The sequence below is a fragment of the Psammomys obesus genome, unplaced genomic scaffold (assembly GCF_907164565.1).
Source record: "Psammomys obesus unplaced genomic scaffold, mPsaObe1.curated_primary_1811, whole genome shotgun sequence".
NCBI classification, from domain to species: domain Eukaryota; kingdom Metazoa; phylum Chordata; class Mammalia; order Rodentia; family Muridae; genus Psammomys; species Psammomys obesus.
Window position 1 is genome coordinate 69,131 of NW_026592510.1, and position 26,435 is coordinate 95,565.

Below are 26,435 nucleotides of genomic sequence, written 5' to 3' on the forward strand. Positions count from 1 at the left end.
GTGTATCCTTGGCTGTCCCAGACTCACTTGGCAGACGAAGGTGGTATTGAGTTCACAGAGATCTACCTGCCTTTGCCTCACTGAGTGTTGGGATTAAAGGAGTGTACCACCAGGCCTGGCTGTTACAGTTTTAAGCTGCCATGTGGGTGCTAGAAACCAAACTTGCTCTTCTCCAAGAATAGTAAGCACATTTAACTGCTTAACCATCTTTCCAACCTGATTTTTATGCACAGTGAGATATATGAATCTAATTTCATTCTTCTACATATGGATATCCAGTTTTCCCAGCCCCATTTACTGAAAGAGGCTGACTTTTCCCCCAGTGTATGCTTTTGCTGCTGTTTCTAGTAATTCTTTTTGTAGGTACGTGTTTGCATTCCATGCTTTGTAGGTTTGTGTATGTGCATGGGTGTAGAGAGAGAGAGAGAGAGAGAGAGGTCACGAACAGCCTGTGAGAGACAGCATGTCATGTATTACAGACTGGCTTTGATCTTAAATTTTTGATCTTTTAACCCAAACTCTGAAATGTTGGGGTTGGAGATGTACACTACACGCACATGGTTTATTGTGTGCAAAAGAGGAGACCCAGTAATTTGTGCATGTGAGGTAAGCATTCTCTACCAGGTAGACGATATTGCCAGCCCCCAAAATATACTTAAAAAAATGTGTGTGGGTGTTTTGCTTGCTTGCAACTACGTGCATACAGGGACCATGGAGGCCAGAAGAGAGAGTTGGAGACTCTTGTGAGCCACCATGTGGGCACTGGGAAAAAAACATGGGTCTTCTGGAAGAACACACAGTGGTTTTCAGTCATCTCTCTAGGCACACCCAATACACTTTTGCCCGATAGATGTGGTACACACCTTTAACCTCTTTGAGTTGGAGACAGAATGGTATGCATTTTAAGTTCTAGGCCAGCCTAGCCATGGATAGAGAGAACTAGTCTCAAACAAACAAACACAAATAAATAAATAAATGAAATGAATGCATGCATCCATGCTCTGTGGGATTATGTGTTATCACATATTTATTGCCCGTTTATGTGGCCCAAAGGGAAAGAAAGAGTATACAGTACAGTATGTTAGCTGCTCTGAAAGGCTCAAAGTACTGACAGCTTCATAAATCCCTTACAGAAAAAATTTGACCCCCCTCAAAAAGTTATTTTTTTTCTAGATGTTGACTAAACCCTATAGCACCAAAGTAATGAAGACTCATTTTGTCATAATTTTGTGTACAAGTTTTATTTTCATAGTAATTGTTACTAGTGGTTTTTAGTGAATTTTTTGTATTTACATTTTATATACACATTTATACTTGGAAGGTAAAGAAACTGTACAATAAAAAAATAAGAAAAAAGAAATACAGAAGGTAGGATCACCTTAGGAAACTAATACATGAAAGTAAAATTAAATCTAGGCCAAGTAGTATAAATTCAAAGATATTACTGCCGGAGATTATGTGCCTTTTATGAGGAACACCAATATCAAGGGATAGTCCCCAGAGTTAAAAGCTCATCCTAAAACCTATTAGGACTCTAGAAACTCCCTTAATATTTTATTACACTACCAGTTTCACTGAGCCAGCCCCTATAACAGGAGTTGATTCTACAGGGTTCCTGAGGCTAGAATGATCAACCCATAGGGTAAAAATATATGCACACCTTCTGGTCCCATTCTCCTAAGGCAGTTTATTATACCATAAGGAGTAATCTCTGGCTTGTTAGTCTAAAGACTATATGTATGTCTACTACTAACAGAAATGTGTGCTTCTATGTTGTTTCAAACCAAACTGTAACATCAAAACAGTATAAGTCTAATAATAGCCAAACAGTATTTTGTACAGATATTAACCATAATACTCAAATGATTTAGGTTAGGTTCAAAAATTAAGTATAATAAATTTAATGTCAGTTTACCAATGATTAATAATTTATCTGAGATGCCATCAATTAGATTAAGAAAAAAAGGTAAAATTATTTTTACTATTATTCCCATCGATTAGAAAAAATATGCATAGAGTTACACAAGTCTTAGACTTAGCTATATAAGATTTCAAATTTCAAACTGAAATTAATAAAATTTGTTTCTATAGGTAGAATATGGATTTTAACTAAAAAATTCAAGTCTTGTAAGTAGTGTATTATCACAAACTCTTAGAATTCATTGCTTTTTTATTCTTATCCTCAAAGTCAAGTCTTCAGTCCACTAAAGTGCAAAAAGATCTTTCATTCTACCAGTTATTTAGTTTTTTAATGTTAAGTTACTATGTAACAATTTGCCAGACAAGAAACAAAAAGGCTAAAATTCTTGTGTTAGAAATTCCTTAAAGAAAGAATTTCTCTTCAAAAACAAACACGACACTGTGGGAAATACCATAAACAACAAGAAACAGTGTCCCAGCAGTGTCCTGGTTCCAGAGAGTGACAACTGCCCTAGCCTAGGAGTCTGGAAAGCAAGAGCCCACAACTCACAACTCGAGTTGCTTATATTGGTCTACAATAGCTTCGAAAGCTCAGAGTTGGAGATAATACATGTATGCTGTCTTTTTTGGAGATTAAAGTAGGATTTAACAATCCTATTCAGACCCCAGAAGTGTGTTTGTGGTAATTGTTAAAAAAGAAAAGACATAAAAAAAAAAATTGAAGTTTCTGTGAAGCTGTTTTAAAAAATTATTGCATTGAAGTATTCACTCCAAATTATGGAGTATGTAATAGCCATCTAAGCCTTTTCCTCTGAAAATTGGCTCTCCCCAGGTACTTTTTTATTAATACTGTCAATAAATTACGTATTTCATTTGCTTCAGCCATGGAATTTAAACTCAGCAGTTTTCCAGCTCTTGATTCTTCTCTCCAACACTTTCTTCCACACTATCTACATAGGAAACAGGAAACTTTCCCCCAAAACTACCGTTTGCATTTCAGTTTCTCACTAAGTCAAAGGTTAGCTCTTCAGAGCAGGACTGCTGTTCTTATCCCCTTCTTTAATGTCCTTCGTTACAGATGCAAAGACCTGAAATTGCATGAAACAAAGAGGTTTAAATACTATGGGCTATAAACACAGAAAGCTTTTCTAAAATATTACCATTCTCAAGTCCTCACACCACCCCCCTTTTAAAATTTCTTTGGACAGGGTCTCACATAGCCCACACTGCTTCTGAATTTACGATGCAGCAGAGGAGGATTTTGAACCGATGATCTTGCTGCGACCTCAAGTATAGCGATTTCAGGCAAGTGCCTCCATCCCAGGCTCCAGATCTCCTGAGGTTCTTTGTTTGCTTCTTTTTATTTGTATTTTTACATTTTATTGGTTCCTTGGTTGCATATATGTGTGTATGTCTTGGTCAGCAGACAAACTGCATGAGTTGGTTGTCTTCTGCTATGTGGGGCTTAGGGAGTGAACTCAGCAGCTAAGCTTTGACAGCAGGAACCTGTACTTGTTGAGCTATCTCCCCTCCTCTCCTTTTTTTTTTAAAGCTTAGTTTTATGAAATACAATTAGATTCCAGTTTTCATCAACTGTAAATTACTCTGGACCAATATTCTTATATTTCATTTTCAAAGGCAATTAAAAAACCTTAAAAGACAGTTTGTGTCATCTATAGACCAAGTAACAATGTTTATTTTATGCCATTTAATTTAACCAGTATGCGTGCTTCTCCTAAGAAGACTAAAAACCTGATAACCTAGGATCTCTGTGTTTGGTAGCACATGCTATATTCCCAGAACAGGAGGATCAGGAGTTTAAGGTTGTGGTGGTTTGAATAGGAATGGCCCCCATAGGCTCATGTATGTGAATGCTTGGTCATCAAAGAGTAATTCTTGAGAGGGATTTAGAAGATTGTAGCCTTGTTACAGTAGGTGTGTCACTTGGGGTGAGCTTCTGGCTTCAAAAGCTCAGGCCAGGCCCAGTATCTCTTGCTTCCTGCTGCCTGCAGATCCAGATGTAGAACTCTCGGCCACTATGTCTGACTGCATGCTGCCATGCTCCCCACCCTGAGGATCATGGACTAAACCTCTGAAACTGTCAGCAAGCCTCAATTAAAATGCTTTCTTTTAACTGTGGTCATGGTGTCTCTTCATAGCAACAGAACACCAACTAAGACAAAGGTCATCCTCAGCTATACTGTAAGATTAAGTCAAGCCTGGAATAAATGAGACCCTGATTCAAAACAACAAAAAGCCATGATCATACATTAGGTTCAATCTTTTGTAAGCTTTTAGCACATAGCTTTCTAGTGTGTTCTTTTGTTTTTGCCATTTACTTATTTCTTTTGGTTATGAGTGAGTGTACCAGCATGCCTGTGCTAACACAGTGCATGAGTGGAATCAGTATTCTCCCGCCACCGTGTGGGGCCCAGGAATTAAATTTATACTTGTAGACATAAGTGGCAGCAGGAACTTTTTCCAGTCTCACAACAGGAGCTTAATACAATTTTTTTTTTTTTGCTTAATACAATTTGTGCCTGTTTGAAATACCAAAATAACCCCATGACTGCTCTGGTAAATGAGTGACTACTGTAGGTGACAAATTCACTAAAATACTGCAGGACTTAAAACTATAAGTTTAGCTATAAGTAAAGCTAGAAGTTTAGATACATAGACGAGAGAAACCCATTCTATTTATTTACTTATTTTGAGTTTTCGAGACAGGGTTCCTCTATGTAGCCCTGGCTGTCCTGGAACACACTCTGTAGACCAGGCTGGCCTCAAACTCAGAGATCTGCCTGCCTCTGCCTCCCGAGTGCTGGGATTAAAGGTATGCACCACCACACCCAGCCGAGAAATCCATTTTAAATCTTTCCATCTCAAAGCCAAAAATTATTTTAGTTTAAGCACTAAGATCTGTGGTACAGACAACTGTTTTACAAAATGTCAACAGATAATTTTAACTATTAAAAGTTAAAAAAAAAAAAGTCGCTCTACCTGAGTCCATTTTCTGGTACTATTCTGCATCTGAATGGCTGCAATGCAGCTAAAAAGCTTTTCTGATGTGATATCTTCTGGCAATTTGGTAAGAAATTGTGCTATATGAATAAAGTCCATCTGAAGGAGTATATCCTCATATAGCCGGAGGATCCCTAATCCAGTCCTAAATAAAAATTCCTCCCCATCTCTGCAAAACACATCCCAGACACGACAAGCCAGATCAAGTGGCAGTGACTTGCTGTACAGTGTGAAGATCCTAAAGGAACAAAGAAAGGAGGAAAGAAACTGTTAAGAAAGAAATAGTTACTGAACTGTTTCACTTATTGACTCATTTTCTATTTAAGTATCACTGTGGAAATGAAGTACATAGGAATAAAAGGACAAATACATTATAATATCTTTTCTCACAACTTCAAATAATAAGTAACAACATTAAGTAAATTTACAACCTTACATGGAGATAAAGTCTGAAATAAACCAGAGGGATAGAATAACATAATGGTTAGAGCCATGAGGCTCTGAAACCAGAATGTTTGAGTTTGAATCTCTAATTTCCCATTTGGTCATGTAACATAGAGCATAATGATTAGTCTTGCTATGCCTCAGATTCTTTACTATAGCAAACCAAAGATATTAATATTACCTATCTTAGGGCTGTTTTGAAAATTAAAGTAGTAAAGTCATTTTCTCATCTTATTGTTGTTGGCTATTTATTTATTTATTTATTTTGTTTGTTTGTTTGGGATGGGGGCCAGAGTTTTAACTGTGGCAAAATCTCAGGCTCTTGCTTATAACCCATGCTCCTCCTATCTCTGCCTCTTCCAGTACTGCGACTTCACCTAGCTTAATCAAGTGTTTAAAATAGTGTCAGATATACAAAGATTGTTCAAGACTAGTGACATGACTCATTCCTACAGAAGCTTGCTAGCATCAGCAAGGCTCTGTGTTCAATCCTCAGCATTATACATACCAACCAAACATGGAGGGAGAACATCAACCGAAACAACAATGAGGGAGGTGGAAAGACAGAGAAAGAGGAGGAAGGGAGAGGATCACACAGAGAGGAAACAGTGATAATACACAGGGAGGAGAAAGAAAAAGTCCCAAGAGACTATGAAGACATTATGTTTCAAGCCAGTCTTGGTGGCACACATCTGTAATTCTATCACCACTTGAAGAGGCAGAGGCAGGCGGATCTCTGTGAGTTCCAGGTCAGCCTGGTCTACAAATCGAGTCCAGGACAGCCAAAGCTACACAGAGAAATCTTGTCTCAAAAAAATAACAAAATGGGGGGGGGGGGGGGTGGGTAAAGTGCTTGTGCAAGGCCTTGGGTTCGGTCATTATTTGCTCTTTTTTTTTTTGCATCAAAACTTCAGTGGATTCAGTGGTAGGGTACCTGACTAACATGCTGGCATGCATAAACTCTCAGCATAAACTGGATAAACTAAGTATAGTGGCACATGCCTGAAATTCTAGCACTTGGGAGGTAGAGTAAGAAGATCAGAATTTCAAGGTCATCTTCAGCAACATAGGAAGTTTGAGGCCAGCTTGGCTAGAAACCCTGTTAAAAATTAACTAAAATTCCATGACTACTCTTTACTGTTGACAACGTGATAATCTGTGTTAAGATCAAATCTCCAAATTAATTTTTTTTAAATTTCATGTGTCTGCTGGCATGTATCCCTATACATGCAGCAACTGAGGAGACAGTGAGTCTCCTGCCTCTGCCTTCCATCTCACCATTGGAATACTAAGATATTGCCACTGCATCTGGCTTGGGATCAAACTCAGGGTGTGAGGTCTGTGCGGCAAGCTTTCCCATGCTGAGCCACAATCCCAGTCCCCTAATCTCGCTCTCTTATTTTAAAAAAGATTATATAAACACACATAAATACATAATTTTTATCTTTATTATATGCATACTTTATAGATGTGCATATATTGTATAATTATGCATGTATGCATAATTCTAATGTATGTGTGTGTGTGCGTACATGCACCTGTGTGTACCATGACTATAGTGCCCAAGAAGGCCAGCAGAAGGTGCTGGATCCTCTGGAACTGGAGTTAGAGGCTGTGGTGAAGCTGCTCAACCTAGGTACTGAGAAATGAACTCAGGTTCTCCGCGACAGTAGCATGTGCTTTTTTAAAAAGGACGCACCACCACACCTGAGCATGCACTCATTTTTTGTTTGTTTATTTTTGTTTTTTGAGACAGGGCTTCTCTGTGTAGCCCTGGCTGTCCTGGACTCTTCTGTAGACCAATCTATGTTTTTAAATACATCCCTATAAAATGTTAGACTTTTTCTATTTGTAAGGTAAAGTTCCTTTTATATGTATAATCTCATCTACCAGATTTACTGTATTTCCTAAAAAAACAGAGAAAGTTGTCTTTTACTTCCTTTTTTTTTCTGTTATTTATGTCTCTTAGTGACTTACCAATCTATCAAGTATATATCTGGTGTAAGATTATATGACTTGAAATGAAGAAATAGTTTGGGCAGGTTTTCCTCAAAGAATACTTCAAATGTTGCAAAATACTTCAACATCTATAAATAGAGAAAAATCAATAAAATTACAAAGTAATCTGCTGCAGAAAGAGAAATTGTTAACATTAATAAAAACTTTATTAGCAGGCTGGAGAGATGGCTCAGAGGTTAGGAGCACTGCTTGCTCTTCCAGAGGTCCTGAGTTCAATTCCCAGCAACCACATGGTGATTCACAACTATCTATAATGAGATCTGGTGCCCTCTTCTGGCGTTCAGGTGTACATGCAGGCAGAACATTTTACACATAATAAACAAACAAACAAACAAACAAACAAATAAATAAATAAATCTTAAAAAAAAAGACTTCATTAGCAACTCTTAAGTCTTCAAGTTTTCCTAAAACTGTCATTCAATGAAAAATTCATCTATTTGATTAGACTACCTCAGTCTTTTCATGTTTTTTACCCTAAACAGGCATTCAGAATACAAAAACTTATGAAGCAAACACAAGTCTACCCTAAATGTTCATACCATGCTGTGATCCACACGGAAAAAGGCCAGTTGGCATGGCTTATTTAGGAGATTTGCAAATGAAATGAAGGCATCTGCTTCTTCCAAATTGAGAATGAGTACAGCTGCAATGAAGGACATTCCTTGAACCTTCAAAGAAGGAAAAAGAAAAATTCATTTAAATAACTCTACAGTTTAGTTACTCTCCTCAAAATTTACAAACCAAAATGAAGAAAAATTTACCGATTTTTTTTTCTACCCAGAAAAAGCTCCTACTATAAGAACTTGTAATGGTTGTGATTTTCTGAAATTACATTTGTTCATGTGATAGGGTTTAATCAGAAAAAGATTTAAATCAGCTTTTATTTGCTTAAAGAGCCTACCTCAGTGTACCAACTAGCTTTCACTTCTTCTTAGTCTGAATTCTTTCAAAATTACGTTAATGAAAATTGTGACTGTTTTCACATTATAACATACAAATAACTAAGAATAGAGGAGGTCTGTAAGATAAACTGATAGAATTCAAAAAAAGGAATTGTTGGGCTTGAAACAGCCTGAATTTGTAGGGAATCACAAGAAAGAAGGGAGGAAAACACATCCCAAAATGAAAAGACACTTGAACAAAGAAATAGGGAAAAAAGATAGCCCATGTAAAATACAACAGTTATGATAGGACAAATGGAGGTTTAACAGATAGATAAGATTCTATAGATGGGTAAATTATATAAAGATAAGTCTTCAAAAACCTCAGAGACCTACAGAATATGACATTTAAACAATGTTTTTTATTATTTTAAAGATTCTTTAACAATGAGACATGTCATCTCCTGGCAGCACCCAGACTACATCAAAAAGATAATGAGCATCAAAGAACCTCCACATGGAGATGGTTTCAAATATGGCAAACCAGCCACCTGGGCAAAAACAAAAACAAAAACAAAAACAAGGCCCTCGCTTCATGACAGACAGATGTCTACCTAAAATGGGCAAGCTCAAATGCAGGCCAAATCAACTGCCAAACTTTGCCAAGATAAGGTACGCAAATCCTAAATAGTTCCTGCTTCACATATATGAAGATGATGCTCTAACATTATAGAGAGTTTTAGTGGCTACTCAGGCAGCAAACTGTTCTGTCAATTTTCTATTTTTTGGAAGCTACTGGCATGTGATTCCTATTTACTCAAGTAATTAATTTTATTCCTTCTCAAGTCTCTGATGGGGTTAAATACCACATAGTCATAATATTACAATTAGCTTAATTGCTTAGAAATTAAAAAGATATGTTAGGTCTAGATAGATGTTTTAGGCTGATAAATACAAACTATAAAACTAGCTAAGGTACAAAACCTTAGCCCCTCATAGATAGAATAGATATTTTCTTCAAGATTACCAAATACATCATTTACACTAGACATTAAATATGTAAGCCTTAGCTATTAATTTTATACGTGTTTCATAATTGTTTACTATATAAAAATGGCCTTTTTATTTAGACAGAAAAGGGGAATTGTTGGAGATTGGTCTAATGCTAATTACTGACCCTCAAGATCTGGTCACTGCCTGCCGTATATACCCATCCTTGTTTGTGTAGACCTGCCTAAACGTTACACCTGATTTGGTCATTAAATGGCCTATACCTGGGCAGGGCAGAATGGGGTAAGCGCGGCTAATGTTCCTGGACTTCGGAGGCCAGAAAAATCACAAGAATCACGGGAGACACTGGTGGACAGGAAGAGAGGAGGAAGGAGGACGCCACAATGGGTTAGTGTGGAGAAAAAAAACAGAGGGGTGAGGAGAAAGGACTCTAATTAGTAGGGAAAGGCCCAGAAGAAGAAGAAAAGCAAGTACTATGGGATTATGGATGGAAGGTAGACCAGATGGCATTGGAAGGGGGCTAGGAGATGGATGGTAAGCATATTGAGACAGTGTAAGTAAAATATTTACCCAGCCCAAGGTAAATAAGGCAATTATAAATCTAACAGGTATCTGTGTTTTATTATTTGTGACAGCAGGTTAAATAATACCACCATGATAATCATACGGCTAATAATAAATAATACATAGCCCAACTCATCATTTTTTAATTTACTATAACAATTCATTTACATTATGAAAGGTCTTGATGAACTAGCTAATGAGTTTTCTACAGCACTTACACCAAAACAAAGTCAAGAACTGTGTAACAGACATACACAGGGGTCTCCGAAAAAGAACTGCAATGGATGTGTCTTTGTTTTTATTATTATTATTTTTTTTTTGGTTTGGGGGCTTTTCTTTTTCTTTTGAGATAGGGTTTCTCTGTGTAGCCTTGGCTGTCTTGGACTTGCTTTGTAGACCAGACTGGCCTCGAACTCACAGAAATACACTTGCCTCTGCTTCCCAAGCACTAGGATTACAGGGTGTGCCACCACGCCAGGCTGATGGATGTATCTTGTTGACAACCAAATATTCTGAAAGGTCTGTCTATAATCACATGGCCAGCTTCTTACATCCCCTTGTAACAGCCTTTCGATGGGTTGCCACTCGCTAATATTACTATGTTGCACTGATTCATTCTGTCTTTTCTTGGGGGTAAGAGTGATAGATAGCATTTCACATTGTAGCTTAGGCTGGTCGCAGTCTCATAGCAATCCCTCTGCTTCAGGCTCCTAAGTGAGAGGATCACAGGTATGCGTCATCACACTGTTTTCAATAATTTTTTGTTCCATTCCTATTTCTCTGCTTTTTACAGATTTTACAATAATTGCCTATTTAATTTTATTTAATATAATGAAAACAGAGACTACAGTAAGCAGAATAACTGTCCCCCAAAGATGTTCATGCCCTAATATCCAGCACCTGTGAAGATGCTACGAAAGGACTTTGAGAAGTGATTAAATAAAATCTTGAGATGGGACACTTACACTGGATTTTCAGAGTGGGCCCAAAGTCAGGATCCCAGAGGACCTTGAAGTGAAAATGGGAGGCAAGCAAGTCATACTGAGATTGAAAATGCTGCACTGCTCCCTTTCAAAATAAGTGAAAGGATGTAGGCTAAAAATGTAATTGTCTGAAGTGCTAATTTGTTACAGCAACAATAAGAAACTAATACAGAGAACTGTTGTCTGTTGATGATTGTATTCCTAGGACCATAATATGTACCAAATGTATATAAGAGGCAAAGTGTTAACCATTGATAACAGAAAGAAACAAGAACAAATAAAAAGGAATAAACCACATTTACTTTGATCTAAAATGTTAAAAACTATGTACTAAAAAGAAAAAATATGCTGCCAATCAGTTGATGATCTTGCTTTATCACTTAGAATTTTTATTATTCTGCATAAGGAAAGAAAATAGTTCCTTCATGGTGTTTCCGAAGTCTAATTCTTGTGGCTATTATCTGACTATTAGGGAGGATGTCACTTATGGTAGTATTTTTTTTATTATTTAATTTGAACCTAATGAGAAGAAAATCATGTATTAAAAAAATTACATTGCATAATTTTTTAAAAGTGTTAAGAACTTTATCTTTTAATTAAACTTAATTAAAAATTAAACTTATGGTGAAAAAATATAAGTACAAACAAGAAAAATGCAAGGGATATAGTCTGTTCCATAATTCTTTTGTAGAATACCTGAGCAAAAGAATGTAAAACTTGCTCATTTTTCTATTAGACCTGTCTGTCCTCTCTTTACCCTGCCATATCTTCCCCTACCACTTTACCATAACCTCTTAAGATACAGTGTACTTGTATATTGTCTGTTTTCTTCTTAAGCTTCATGGGGAGGTGTAACCATGCTTTATGCATTGAAGTATCCTGAGTGCCTCGAACAATATCTATCATGTAACAATGATAAGCACATAATTATCTGTATACACAGATGAACAAATACACAGATTAATGTGTAACAGAACAAAGTTGTACCAGGCAACAGATCTCTACACCTCTTTAAAAGAATGGTGAGAAGATAAAAGCTCAATAACTTCTAGTTCAACACCGCACACTCAAGTTTGTAGACACTCAAATTTTCTTTGTTTCTTTCCCAAATACAACATGACAGTAGAGGAAAATGTAGATATTACCTTGGAAGGTCACAGAGAATGGAAAAGGTTATAAATGGGGTGAATGATGTAAACAGCATTTTAGTAATTTTAACTTAAGTGGAAATGTTGACACAAAGGTCTGCAAAAGAAAGATTCATACAATCAGCAAGCCCAAGAACTCTGTCTGGATCAAGAACTGAAGATAGAAGACATTCTGAAGTTGAAGAGGAGGGCTAAAAAGCAAAGTTGGTTGAATATATAAAATGAGAAAATTTCCTCCTTATTCTGTATGGACAAGTGACTTGCCTTTCCTTCATTTAGCAGAATATGAAGAGATTTTATTCTACAGAGGGACAGCCACAGAAAAGATGGTTAGGGAGACAAGTCAAAACTCACCACTGTCAGCAGAGGTGTTAACACGCAGCCAATTTTATTTTAAGCAGTCAGCAAGAGATGAAAAGCTTTCTCTTTAGGTAAACCAGTAAGTTCAAAAGATGCTTAATCTGTGTTTGTCAATAGCTAATACAACATAGGGTGTCCTGATAAGTATAGACAAAATATGTATATGCAAAAATCAGATAGAAACAAATACTTACATAACCAACATCAGGTCTGTAACATGTATATGCCCCTAAGATGCTATGTAAAACATCATGATATGGGCCACCCTTAGGAAAAAAAAAAGAATAAAATTTGAAACTATAAGTATCTTTAGGCTAATGCTCATGAAATATTAAAAACTATAAGATTGTATCTTTTCCTAAATGAGCAGTTTTAGCACATTTAATTATTATAAAAATGTGTTCTAAATGTATTCAATCAAGATGTTTTCAGAATTGATAAAAGTTTGATCTTGAACAATAAGTCAAATATACTCATTTGAACATAACAAAATTATCAAACAATTTAAAATACTTCTAGGGTATAATAAATATAATAAATTCTTTCTTTTTTAAATTTATTTTATGAATTACAGTTTATTCACTTTGTATCCCCCCCTGTAGCTCCCTCCCTCCTCCCCTCCTTCTTCCCTACCTATGCCCCTCCCCCAGCCCATTGATAAGGGAGGTCCTCCTCCCCTTATCCTAGTCTATCAGGAGTGGCTGTATTGTCTTCCTCTGTGGCCGGATAAGGCTCCTCTCAGGGGGAGGTGATCAAAGAGCAGGCCAATCAGTTCCTGTCAGAGACAGTCCCTGTCCCCATTACCACGGAACCCACTTGGACACTGAAACACTGAAATGCCATAAAAATTATTTCTAATATTTAATTTTTTTTGTTATTTTACTTATATACACATGAGAACTGAAACCAGGGCCTTGCACATGTTCTTATACTAAGCCCATTTCACTTTGTATAATTTCAGAAAAATAAAATAAAAACAAGCCAGGCATGATGCATACAGTTTTAATATCAGCAAAACAGGTGTATCACTGAATTTGAGGTCAACATGATCTACATAGTGATTTCCTGGATAGCTGAGGCTACATAATAAGACCCTGTCTTTAAAGGGAAGAAGAAGAAAAAAAGCCAACTAGATATACTGAGTTGTGTTACTAATTTTGATATCAATAATAATTTTTAAAATGTATTTGTATGAGTGTTCTGCCTCCATGTATAACCATGTAGAGTGTGGGTGCATGATGTTGATGGAGGCCAGAGAAGGGTGTCAGATCCCCTGGAACTGCAATTACAGAAGGCTATGATCTGCCACAAGGGTGCCAGGAACTGGACCCAGGTCCTCTACAAGAGCAACTAACTGTTCTTAACTGCTGAGCCATCTCTTCTCTAGCTCCAGGGTTTTTTTGTTTTGTTTTCTTCATTTACTTACTTCTTGTGCAGGTATGCAGGTACATGCATGCTACAGTATACAAGTGCAAGTCAAAGGACGACTTTCAGGAACTGGTTCTCTCCTTCTCCTACATGGGTTCCTTAGGATCAACTCAGGTTGTCAGGCTTTGGCAGCAATCATCTCTACCTGATGAACCATTTCATGGGTCCCAATAGTAAATATTTCCAATAATTTCCAGCCTTTATTATAGATAAACTAGTTCTTTGGATTTTAATATTAAGAATTAAAAATAGCTAGTTATTCCTATAAAAAATATAAAAGTAAAATATTTCTCCCGAGTTCAAAGGCAATTCTAAATAATTTGGAACCAATGTATTTATATTTTAACAGTTTATAAGGTAAATTCATTAATAATTCAAATATATAAAGTCACTGTAATAAAAATATAACTACCAGCCGGATTGTGCTGGCACACACCTTTAATCCTAGCACTTGGGAGGCAGAGACAGGCAGATCTCTGAGTTGGAGGCCAGGCTGGTATATAGTGTGAGTCCCAGGAGAACCAGGGCTCCACAGAAAAATCCTGTCTCAAAAACAAAACAAAACCAACAAAACCCCTAAATACCTACTACTAACAAGTATATGTTATGTGAACTACAATGTATTTTATTCTATAGAAAACATATTTCTTAATTTTTTTAGCTTTGCATTTTTATATAAAGGCTCAAATTATTTTGTTTTTATATTTTTATTTATTTTATTTTATTTTAAGTATATGAATGTTTTATCTGCATGTACATGCCTAGTACCAATGAAAGTCAGAAGATGGAGTCAGATCCCTAGAACTGGAGTCAGAGATAGTTGTATGCTAGGAACTGAATCCAGGTCCTCCTTAAGAGCAACAGGTGCTCTTACCCAGTGAGACATTTCTCCAGTCCTGCTTTAAAAAAAAAAGTTTCTCTTGTTTTTTAAGGCAGTGTGTCACTATGTAGCTATGGGCTCTGGAACTCTTATGTGGATGAGGCTGGTCTCAAACTCAGAGATCCACTAGCCTCGTACCATAATGCCTGGTCTCTTCTCAAATTTTTAAGATTTTTATTAAAACAAAACAAAAAACTGGGGGCTAGAGAGATGGCTCAGTGGTTAAGCGCACAAGCTGCTCTTCCAGAGGACCAGGTTCAATTTCTAGCATCCACATGGCAGCTCAAAACTGTCCATAACTCAGGTGTTCCAGGAGATCCAATACAGGCATACATGTAGGCAAAACACCAATGAACATAAAATAAAAATAAATAAATATTATAAAAATAATAATAGTTGGCTGGGTATGATAACTCATTTCTTTAATCCCAGCACTTGGAAGGCAGGAACAGGAGATCTCTGTGATTTCTACAGCAGTCTCATCTATTAGGGAAGTCTAAGCCAGTCAGAATTACATAGTGACTCTGTCTCAAAAATATAAAAGTAAAAGTAAAAGCAGTGCCTATGGATTTACAGAATTTGACCCAGTGAGTGCTGAAAGAAAAAACAGTAGTTAAAATGTGATTAGTAAAGCTCACCTTCTGAAAGATGTAGAGAGATGGAAATGTACGGGATATGTCCAGCTTAATTAATTCCAGACTAGCCTCTCGGTCAGCAACAGATATACCTGCATTGCCAAACAGATAAAATTTAAACAGAGGCTGATCAAACTGCCTATATGTTAAGTAGAAAAGCTGAAAAGTCAAGAATGTTCAAGGAACACCGAATAATCTTTGCTTGAATTTAGAATTTATTGTCTTTCCCCACCCCAGCATTGTTTATTTGATTTTGAAACAGGGTCTCACTATGTAGCTCCAGCCGGCCTGAAGCTCACTATGGTCACCAGGCTCATCTCAAACTTATAGCAATCCTCCTGCTTCTGCATCTCAAGGGCTGGGATTGGTATTTGACTTTTTGTGGGAATTTCTGAAATAGGTTCTCACATAGCCTAGGTTAGCCTCAAACTTCAATTCCCTTTGTAGCCTTGAACTCCTGATCCTCTTGCCTCTACCCTCTTGAGTGCTAGTATTACAGGCATGTGCCACCACACCTAGTTTATGTAGTGCTAGGGACTGAACTCAGGACTGTGTGCATGCTAGGCAGGTGTATGCTGAGCTACATCTCTAGTCTTCTTTCTGACTTTTTGAGACAGGGTCTCATTCTGTATACAGGCTAACCTCAAACCCTTATCAATCCTCTTGCCTCAGCCTTGTGAGTTCTGGGATTATGGACAAGCAATCATGGACAGCAAAACATAGTGTCATCTCTTTCCTCTCTCCCTCCCACTGCACCCCCCCCCCCCCCCGAGTGCACAAGGGAACAGGTTCTCATGTAATACAGGCTGGCCTTGAACTTACTTACTTTGTAGCTAAGGATAGCCTTAAACTCTTGATTCAGCTTTCACTTCCTGAGTACTAAAATTATAGGCATATGCTCCCATACCAAGCCTTGAATTTAGTCTCTTTTGTTTTGTTTTTTCTAAGACAGGGTTTCTCTGTGTGGCCTTGGCTGTCCTGGACTCACTTTGTAGACCAGATGAACTCACAGAGATCTATCTGCCTCTGCCTCTTGAGTCCTGGGTTCCCAGGCGTGCACCACCATGCCAGGCTGAATTTAGTCTCTTTTATTGGGGAAATATAAATAATTTCTCAGAAAACAAGATGAAGGAATTCTGTTCTAGTTCTTATTGAATTTAAGAACAGACTATTACTCCCTTGGTAGTAACTAGGAAAACAAATCCAAACCATTACTGACGACTTGATAGTTCAGACTGTATATACAAGTTAAAATCCCAGCACCCACACAAGCTCTGCATGGCCTTATGCAGGTCTTTAACCTTAGCGCTGAGGGGCAGAGAAAGAACGGGTGCTGGGGCTTGCTACTGTCCAGCCTAGCAGGAAGAAACATGACAACTCCAAATTGAGGAACAGGCCTTGCCTCAAAGGAATGAAGTAGGATGTGAGAGACGAGAGCACTTGATGCTCGTCTCTGGCCTCCGAAATGAGCACAAATGTACACATGTGTATGTGCATTTGCATACAGATGTGCATACACGACATTCATGCATATACAAGTATATACATGTATACATATAGCATACACATCATTCCCTCATGTGCATACATATAATGTGCATACACTACAGTAACACAAGTCACATACAAAACTACATGTGCATAATATAAAAATAAGAATACATAACTATGCACACACACACACATTTTGAGACAGGGTCTCAGTAAGTAGCTCTGGCTTTCCTGAAACTCACTATGAGACCATGCTATCTTCAAACTCAGAGATCCATCTCCTTCAGTCTTCTGAGTGCTGGGATTAAAGGTATGCACCACCATGTCCAGATGGACACTCTTTTCAATTAGGAAATCTGATGAAAAAGCCATAACTTTGCTCTAGCCTCGCTCAGTTACTGTCTGAATCAAGGTAATAAGCTCCTAGCCCAATTGCGCAAAATGAAAAACATTAATATCTCTTTATACATTCATTTTATCTACAGTGTCATAATATTTAGTTTAAAATATGCAAAGAAACAGAAAAATGTGACTTACAATGAAGAACTTACAAATAACACAGTATTGATTGAGTCAACAGACATTTTTGTCTATTATACGTAACAAAGTATAATCAAAATGGGAGAAAAGACATGAGAAAGATGAAGACTTTTAAAAGAACACATGAAGATTTTTAAATTATCAAATATAACAACTAGAGCTTAAAACTCATTTGGACAGAGTGAACAATATAGTAGACAGCAGAGAAAGATTAAAAAATCTGAATACAGATGAACACAAATCATCTAACTGAGAAAGCTTTAAAAAAAAGAGTATATGAGGTATGTGGACCATTATTAAGTAAATGGCCTATCAATCAAAACAGAGCATGAGAAAGGAGCAAGAGAAATAAGGCTGAAGCAATATTTGAAAAGATAATGGGGACTGGTGAAATGGCTTAGTGGTTAAGAGCATGTACTGCTCTAACACAGGACACAAATTTGATTCCTAAAACCCACATCATGGCTCACAACTACCTATGACTCCAATTCTAAGAGAGCCAACATCCTCTTCTGGCCTCCTAGGGTACCAGGCAAGACTTGCATGCAGGCAAAACACCCATATACACAAAACAGAATAAAAAATCATTTAAATGTTTTAAGAAAGAACAACTGCAAAGGTATGTGACAACTGATGATTATAGTCAGGAAACAAGAAAACAGTAATGTAAACAGAATACTATTGACTGGAATATTTTTTAATACATTGTCTAGCTATATATAAGAGGGGCTAGAAAACATTTATTAGTTAAGGAAACAGCTTTAGAACTTTTATTATGTTCATTTAGTGTGTGTTCAGTGTATGCACACATGTCACGGAACACAAAGGACAACTTGAGGGATTTGGTGATGACAGTCATCCTCAAGTTTGACAGCACATGCCTCGACCCATGAAGCTATCTTAACATCCCTGTCATAGCTATTACATTAATTAATTCATTCTAAAGTACAATTTTTATTATTATTTAGTCATAACAAAAATTTTTGGTTTTTCTTTAGATAGGTTCTCATGTTGTTGAAGCTGGCCTCAGACTTGTTACACAGCTGAAAATGACTCAACCCCAATCCTCCTGCCTCTTGTATGGGATTACAGGTGTGAGTTACCCAAACAATTCTCAGACACTTTCCATTTTAATACATGTAATTTTTTTTCTGAAAAAAATATGTTTTGTTTTGGCTCTAAGCAGTTGTTATAGCACTGAGTTACATTTCTTAGTTTTAATTTGTATAATTTCGGTACTTCATAAAAACTTACTTTAATAGAAAACTAAGCCATGCATGGGGATACATAACCTCCAATCCCAGCCTTCTTAAGGCAGGGGAGGAAGAAGCAAGTTCACAAATTCAGTGCCAGTCTGGGCTACATATCATATGACTATATCTTAAAATAAGTAAATAATAAATGAAAAGAATAACGCAATAGCTAAGACCTTGCTTGTACAAAATTTCATATATTTTAATTTGTTTGCATTTTCAGTTCTTTAGAAATAGCCAAGATAGCTAACCAATGTGAGATGATTCTTTCATGACCCTTAAAATCAAATCTTCTCCCTGATCACTTACTTTCCTAATGTTCACTTTCCTAAGGCAGAAAAAAATAATTTTTTAAAAGTGGTGCTCATAGGAAGGGAAGGTAGGACTGGGAGGGGACAAGGAAGGGGGCTACAACTGGGATACAAAGTGAATAAACTGTAATTAATAAAAAAATAAGTAAATTATAAAAAAATTAAAAGTGGTGTTTACAGACAATCACTGAGATGAGTTCTACTTGGAGATGGTTTTTTATTCATCTATGTATGTATGTATGTATGTATGTACGTATTTATTTATTACCACTCTGCCTGCATGTGTGCCTACACTCCAGAAGAGGGCACCAGATCTCATTCTAGATGACTATGAGCTACCATGTGGTTGCTGGGAATTGAACTCAGGACCTTTGGAAGATCTAACAGTACTTTTAACAGCTGAGCCATCTCTCCAGCCCCTATTTTGGGTTTTTCAAGACAGAGTTTCTCTGAGTAGTTCTGGCTGTCCTGGAACTTAACTTTGCAGACCAGGCTGGACTCAAACTTACAAAGATCCTCTTGCCTCTACCTCCCAAGTGCTGGGATAAAGGTGTGCACAACCATGCCATGGGAATTTGCTTTCTATACAGTAATGAATCAAAAAAAAAAAAAAAGAGAGAGAGAGAGAGAGAGAGAGAGAGAGAGAGTGAGTCTGGGAATATAGCTTAGTTGGTAGAGTTCTTTTTCAGTATGTATGAAGGCCGGGGTTAAATCCCCAGCACCACATATATGGGACATAGCAGCTTACACCTGTAATCTCAGAACTCTGGAGATAGAGGCAGGACATCAGAAGTTCAATATCATCCTCAGCAACATAGTGAATTCAAAGCTATCCTGAATTGAATGAGAACCTACCTTAAAAAAAAAAAAAACAAACAAAAAAAAACAAACAAGTAAATAAAAAGAAAAGTGACAGATTAGGAATATGATTCCCCATTATCAAAGTACAAAAGATAATTAAATAAGTTTGCCTAAATTTAATAAATGATACAAGAAAATAGTTTTTCAGAATTATTAAGAAAACTAATTGGCAAGGCCTCTGCCAACTCCAAGAGTGTGTTTCGGATATATTAAAAAACCAAAGAGGTATGGCAAATCACAGTAAGAATGATGTATAGTTTATTGGTGACTAAGCTCAGTGGATGGAGAAAGAGAAGTTCAGACAGAGTGTGAATAACATCAGTCTTTATTAAGAGCTTGTCCAAAATACTGAATTCATCCCATTAGCCTCACTGCTGTTATTTAAATCCTGGGATTTGGGGTAAACAAACCTGACTTAGACCACAGCCTCTTGCTTCTAACTTACTGACTACTCTAAGCCTGTTTCCATTCTACAAATCAGAAGACTATCATCTTCTGAAATGAAGTTCTGTTGCAGCAACTATTACAGTTTCTGGTACATGATAGAAAAGCTCACTAGTATATTCAGTAACTGGATTTTGAAATTCTCATTTAGAAACCCCATACCTTCTGTTTCAGTATCAGAACTTGTTTCACTGAAGCTTTTCCACCGTTCTTTTGCTCTTGAAAGAAAGATTTCATATAGTTCTGAAGGGGGGAAAAAAAGTTATAAGTAATACAAAAGGAATAAATTCAAATTTTATTTTCACTCTTTTGATTATTTGTATTGGGGGTTGCTTTTTTTTTAAATTTGGTTTTGGTTTTTTAATTTTTTTCAAGACAGGATTTCTCTGTGTAGCCCCAGCTGTCCTGGAACTTGTCCTGTAAATCAGGCTGGCTTCCAACTCAGAGATCTGCCTGCCTCTGCCTCCCAAGTGCTGGGATTAAAGGCATATGCCACCACCTGGCTTTAAATTTTCACACTTTTTACTTAATGGTTTAGGTCTATCTGGGCAAACTAGATTTATCAGAACTCTTCAGTGCATGACTAGAAAGACAGCAAGACACAGGATGAGGGTCATCCTGGGAGCTGGTGCAGAGCATGGAAAGGAAAAAAACTTCTGCTCAACAGCCACACGAGGCAACCAAGAGCAGCAAAAACTTGGGGAGTCAGACCTAGACTGCATTCCTGCTCTGCCAATCACTGCCTCTGGGATTTCAAGAAACTTACTTAACTACTCTGGAACTTGATCTTTTCATCTGTAAATTGGAGAAAATAATACCCATTCATGGGGTTACCACTCATTAAACAAGTCATTTATGTAGGTTATGGTATCTTTTTGTTTGTTTGTTTTTGTTTGTTTGGTTTTCTGAGACAAGGTTTCACTACGTAGCTCTGACTGCCCTGGAACTCACTCTGTAGACCAGGCTAGCCTCAAAGTCAGAGATCCACTGCCTCTGCCTCAAGAGCTGGGCTTAAAGGCATGTGCCACTATGCCTGGCATCTTTCTCTTTTGAGCCAGGTTCTTACTAAGTAACCCTGGCTGTCCTAAACTTGCTTTGTGTAGATCAGCTGACCATGGACATACAGAGGTCCGCCTGCTTCTGCCTCCCATATAGGATTAAAGGAATGCACTAAAATCTTTATTTTTTATATGTAAAACACAAACATGGTTTCTAAAAAACACAAGCTACACAAAATAGCATGGAACAAAAGTTTCCTTCTCTAAGATGTAACTACTATGGTGAGCAGGGCTCTTATGAACTCATTCAAACATAAAGATGTGCTTATCTGATTTATATACATCCTTAGTTTTAAAAACTCAGGGGCTGGAGAGATAGCTCAGTCCTAAGAGCATTTTCCACTCTTGCAGAAGTCCCAAATTCACTTTCCAGTACCCACATCAGGCAACTCACAATCCCCTTTAGTTACATTCTAGAAGATCCTACACCTCTGTCCTCCATAGGCACCTGCACTCACATGCACATACCCACACAAAGGCACATACACATGATTAACAATAACAATAAATCTTAAAAACAAACCCAAAGTGATGACATACTACATGCAGCGATCTCATTTTACTCTGTTCCGGTAGAGCTTATTATACATTAGTAGGCACAACTGTTGTTTGATTTTTTCCCCCCAATTTTGGGGACTGAACCAAAGGCCAGGACTCTACCACTGAGTTAAATCCCAACTTTTTTGTTTGTTTCTTTTTAACACAATATTCCAGTGAATGACAACTGTATTACAACAAGTATTCTTACATGGTCAAGACTCCCAACTACATACATTTCAAACATACTTTATAATTCTATTTTCCTTTCTATTTATTACTACAAATGGCTTGAAAATAAAATTTAAAAGGAATAAAAAGTTAAAACTATTTATATACAAATCCCTGAAAGATCTGGTAAAGAAGATAACGGCAATTTAAAATGTTGTGTATATAATTACTTGAGTTTGTCAATTATCAATTGCATATGTTTTTTTAAAATTTCAAACTGATATCAGTTTCCTTCTTTAAAGTACCTTGGAAGAAAAAAAATGTGACAAATCCATCATATTAAGAAACTACAAAATTGACCTAGTAAGAAAAATATGGTAAAGCATTTTAAAAAAACCAAATGGGTAATTTCCCAAGAAGACTTATAATTAAGGCCCAGTGAGAAGACCTTTGTCTTTGTTAGTTTTACGTGTAATCTAAAAAGGGCAAGGAGAAAGCAGGCTTAAAGACATGACAGGGACAGTGCCTTCTACTTGAATGGCGAATACTTTGGTTTTAGTTTTTGTCTTTTGGGAAGACAATGATATGCAGACATTCAACCAAGAACTCTGACAGTAAATACTCATATTATGAATAATCAAAACAATTCTTTCATATAGTTAATGATCTTATCCTCATTTTACAAGTTGAAAAAACCCCTACACTTTTAGATACTAAGTAGTTTGCCCAAGGTCATAATCTAATACATGGTGGAGCCAGATGTGAACCTGCCTGACTAACTTCACAATCTATACTCTGAGCTTATTCTTTACTGTTATAAATTTCATGGTTAAAACAAATATAAATAAGGGGCCAATTATTAGAAAGTAAGCAAAATTATAAAAAAATAAGTTTTACTGTACTCAAGATTGAGCTTTTTTTCTACCACCAAAAGAAAGGAAGAGGATTAGTTCTCTATTTCATTCTTCAATATCTAATTGTTTAGTTAAGAAAACCTAAATTATACTGAAAAATAAATTACAGATCTTTACACACGTCTACATTGAGCTTTGGTTTTTACTGTCATAAAACTTCATCACCTATGAATTCAACATTTTAATACCTAAGTTATTAAGCAAGCTACCACTTCATATTCTAAAGCCAAAGTTATCAGCAACAACAACAAAAAAATTAAAAATAAAATAAAAGTTCAAATAACTATTAGTCAGTACTTTTTAAATCTGCAAGAAAGAAAATTATTTCCTTTTAACTTGTCCCATAGAAATCACTAGAAACCTATGTCTTATTTAAATATACTAGATCATATACAGCCTAATATAGTCTAGGGTGAATATTAAGACCTAAAGTTCTATCTTAAACTCTTTTATGGGGTGGCACTATGGCTTAAACTCAGGACTTTGCATATGGCAGGTAAGTGTCCCAACATACTATATATCACCAGCCTTTTCTTTCCTTTCTTTCTTTCTTTCTTTTTTTTTTTTTTCCTTTTTTCAGTACAGTAGGGAATGAACCTGCAGACTTAGCAGGCATTGGTAGGCAAGCTCTCTTCCCAAGAGCCTAGTCTGCTTGGGTTTTTGTGTTTGTTGCTGTTGGTTTTTTTTTTTTTTTTTTTTTGAGACAGGGGCTCACTATGTAGTCCAGGCTGATCTGGAACTTATAAAGATCTGCCTGCCTCTGCCTCCTGAATTCTGGGATTAAAGGCATACACCATCATGCCCAGCTTCTTGTGTATTTATCTTGAAAGTGGATCTAAGTTTCCCAGGCTGGTCTCAAACTCACTTTGTAAACTATACAGCTCTTAAATTTTCAATCCTTCTGCCTCAACCTCTCTAGTTTGAATCAAAGGCCTGTGCCACTATGCCAAACCCATTAAACTCTATTTCTTAAGGTCTTTTTATAAAATGATTCCATTATTTGGATGGAACAAGAGTATTTGTGAAAGTCAAGGACAACTTGTAGGATCTGGTTCTCTAGTCATCACACTTCATAGATGCACCTTTTACTAGATGAGCCATCTCACCAGCCCTCTAAAAGCTGTTGTTTTTTTTTTTTAAACTGTTGAGTCTTTTTTTTTTTTTTTTAAGATTTATTTATTATTTATACAGTATTCTGCCTGCATGTGTGCTTCAGGGCAGCAGAGGGCATCAGATCTTACTACAGATGGTTGTGAGCCACCATGTGGTTGCTGGGAATTGAACTTCAGGACCTTTGGAAGAGCAGATAGTGCTCTTAACCGCTGAGCCATCTCTCCAGCCTGCTGTTTGTTTTTTAATGTGTATGGTCACTGCATGTTTTGCCTGCACATATGTATATGCACCTTGTGCAGGCAGTGCTTTGGAGGACAGAGAGAACATCAGATGCTCTGGGACTGGAGTGAAGCTGTTGTTAGCAGTCATCTGGGTGACGGGTACCAAAACTAGGTGCTATGCAAGAACAAGTGTTCCTTATGGCAATGCCATCTATTCCCCAAGTTTTCTGTTTTTAAAAGTAACATGCTTCTGTGACTCCCGTGAGAAGCCTATAGCTATGTTCTTGAGTGACTTTCTTTCTTAGCACCTTTCTCTTAACCCTAGTATTTAAAATCTACATGAGAATATTTTAATAAACTCCAATTCTACTTAAAATATTCATTACATGGTACTTTTGAAAATTAAAAAAAAAAAAAAGTTTTTTGAGATAGTACCTCACTATGCAGCCCCTGACTAGCCTGAAACTCGCTATGTAGACCAGGCTCACAACAAACTCAGAGATCCTCCCACCTCTGTGTCTGGAGAAAAATTAGCTTCTAAAGGTCACAAATAACTATAATATCTACAGTTGATATCACTTTAGTGATTAAAACAGACATTTGAGTTTTGATAATTTTATCCAATTTCATATTAACATTACATTGCTGCAATCATTACAGCAATGAAGATCTTTGTAAAAAAAATCTTTTAAACCCAATCCTATGTATTTCCTTCTAGTAGATTCTTAGAACTGAAATAGATAAATGATTTCCTTTTTAATTAAAATGTATTAATTGTTATAGAGGCAACATGTGTCCTGGGCATGAATGGAGGCCAGAAAAAGAGAGCTGTGTGAAGTGGGACCTCCTTCCATGTCCCATGGCTCCAGGGTTCAAGCACAGGTCATCTAAATGTGAAAGCTGTCTCACTGGCCAAAAAAAGAGGTGGGTTTTGTTTTGTTTTGTTTGTTTGTTTTTGATATTTTGGAAATATTTCTAAATTACTTTTAGTAATACCCTGTAAGTATTTCACTTTACTTTAATGTCTTAGACCTTGAGAATAAAAACAAGTGCTTTGATACTGCTTTAACATGTGTGTTGATTTGATGAGCACAGAGAAAATCATTAAGTACATTATATAATGTACTAACAGTAAGATCAAGAATAGTTTGAGTAGCAAACATTTAAAGTTTATATTATTGTTTATATTTCTTTTAATAAATATAAATGTGTATTTAAAAAAATAACAGTAGGTCTGGAGATATGGTGCACTAGCTGCTCTTCCAGAGGTCCTGAGTTTAAGTCCCAGCAACCACATTATGACTCACAACCATCTATAATGAGATCTGGTGCCCTCCTCTGGCATACAGGCACACATGCAGGCAGAACATTGTATAAATACATAATACATATAATACATAATAAATACATATAATACATAATAAATACATCTTTTTAAAAATAATTTATTTTTATTTTATATACATTGATGTTTTGACTGCATATATATCTGTGTGAGGGTGTTGGATCCCTGGAAAAGGAGTAACAGACAGTTGTGAACTGCCATGTGGGTGCTGGGGGTTGAACTCGCGTCCTCTGGCAACAGCATTCAGTGCTCTTAACTGCTGAGCCATCTTTCCAGCCCAAATAAATAATTTCTTTAAAAAAAATAACAGTAACAATATTTTCTTTTATGCCCTGTCTTTACTTTTCTCTCTTTTTTATTCCTTCCTTCTTTCTTTCCTTTTGAGGAAATATTTCATGTAGCTCAAACTGGTCTTGAACTCACAAAGTAGCTGAAAATGACCTTGGACTTGTCCTACTGTTTCCACCTCCCGAGTATTGGGATTACAGGTGTGCCTGGTTTATGCAGTGCTTGGAACGAAACCCAGAGCCAAATTTGTGCCAGATAAATATTTTACAGAGTTACACTCCAAGCCACACAATATATTACTTTTACTATTAGAGATCAAAGTCTCCTGTGGTATTAGGTTAACCATCTAATTGTCCAGTGTTAACACTGTCACTCACACTGACTGGTACCTTTTCTGCTAAAAAAAAATTTGGGGGGCTGAAGAGATGGCTCAGAGGTTAAAAACACTTGCAGTTCTTCCAAAGGTCCTGAGTTTAATTCCCAGCAACCACATGGTGGCTCATAACCATCTATAGTAAGTCTAGTATGCAGGTAGAATGTTATATGAATAAATAAATCTTTAAATAAAAGACTAGAAGGTTTTAAAATAATTTT

At 36.7% G+C, this 26,435-nt stretch overlaps 1 protein-coding gene across 2 annotated transcripts in view; it reads right to left on the reverse strand.

The window, feature by feature from the left end:
- Nucleotides 1–1,237: 1,237 nt before the first annotated feature.
- The window catches only part of Tbc1d12 (TBC1 domain family member 12), an 83,997-nt gene continuing 58,799 nt past the window's right edge, over nt 1,238–26,435 (reverse strand). For both annotated transcript variants that reach the window (XM_055614070.1, XM_055614068.1), the window contains 7 exons: nt 20,357–20,437; nt 15,298–15,386; nt 12,546–12,617; nt 7,944–8,072; nt 7,363–7,472; nt 4,921–5,179; nt 1,238–3,008 (listed from right to left, as the gene is read on the reverse strand). In XM_055614070.1, coding sequence (XP_055470045.1) covers nt 2,940–3,008; nt 4,921–5,179; nt 7,363–7,472; nt 7,944–8,072; nt 12,546–12,617; nt 15,298–15,386; nt 20,357–20,437 — 809 coding nt within the window. In that variant the 3' untranslated portion in view covers nt 1,238–2,939. The remainder of the gene's footprint in view (nt 3,009–4,920; nt 5,180–7,362; nt 7,473–7,943; nt 8,073–12,545; nt 12,618–15,297; nt 15,387–20,356; nt 20,438–26,435) is intronic.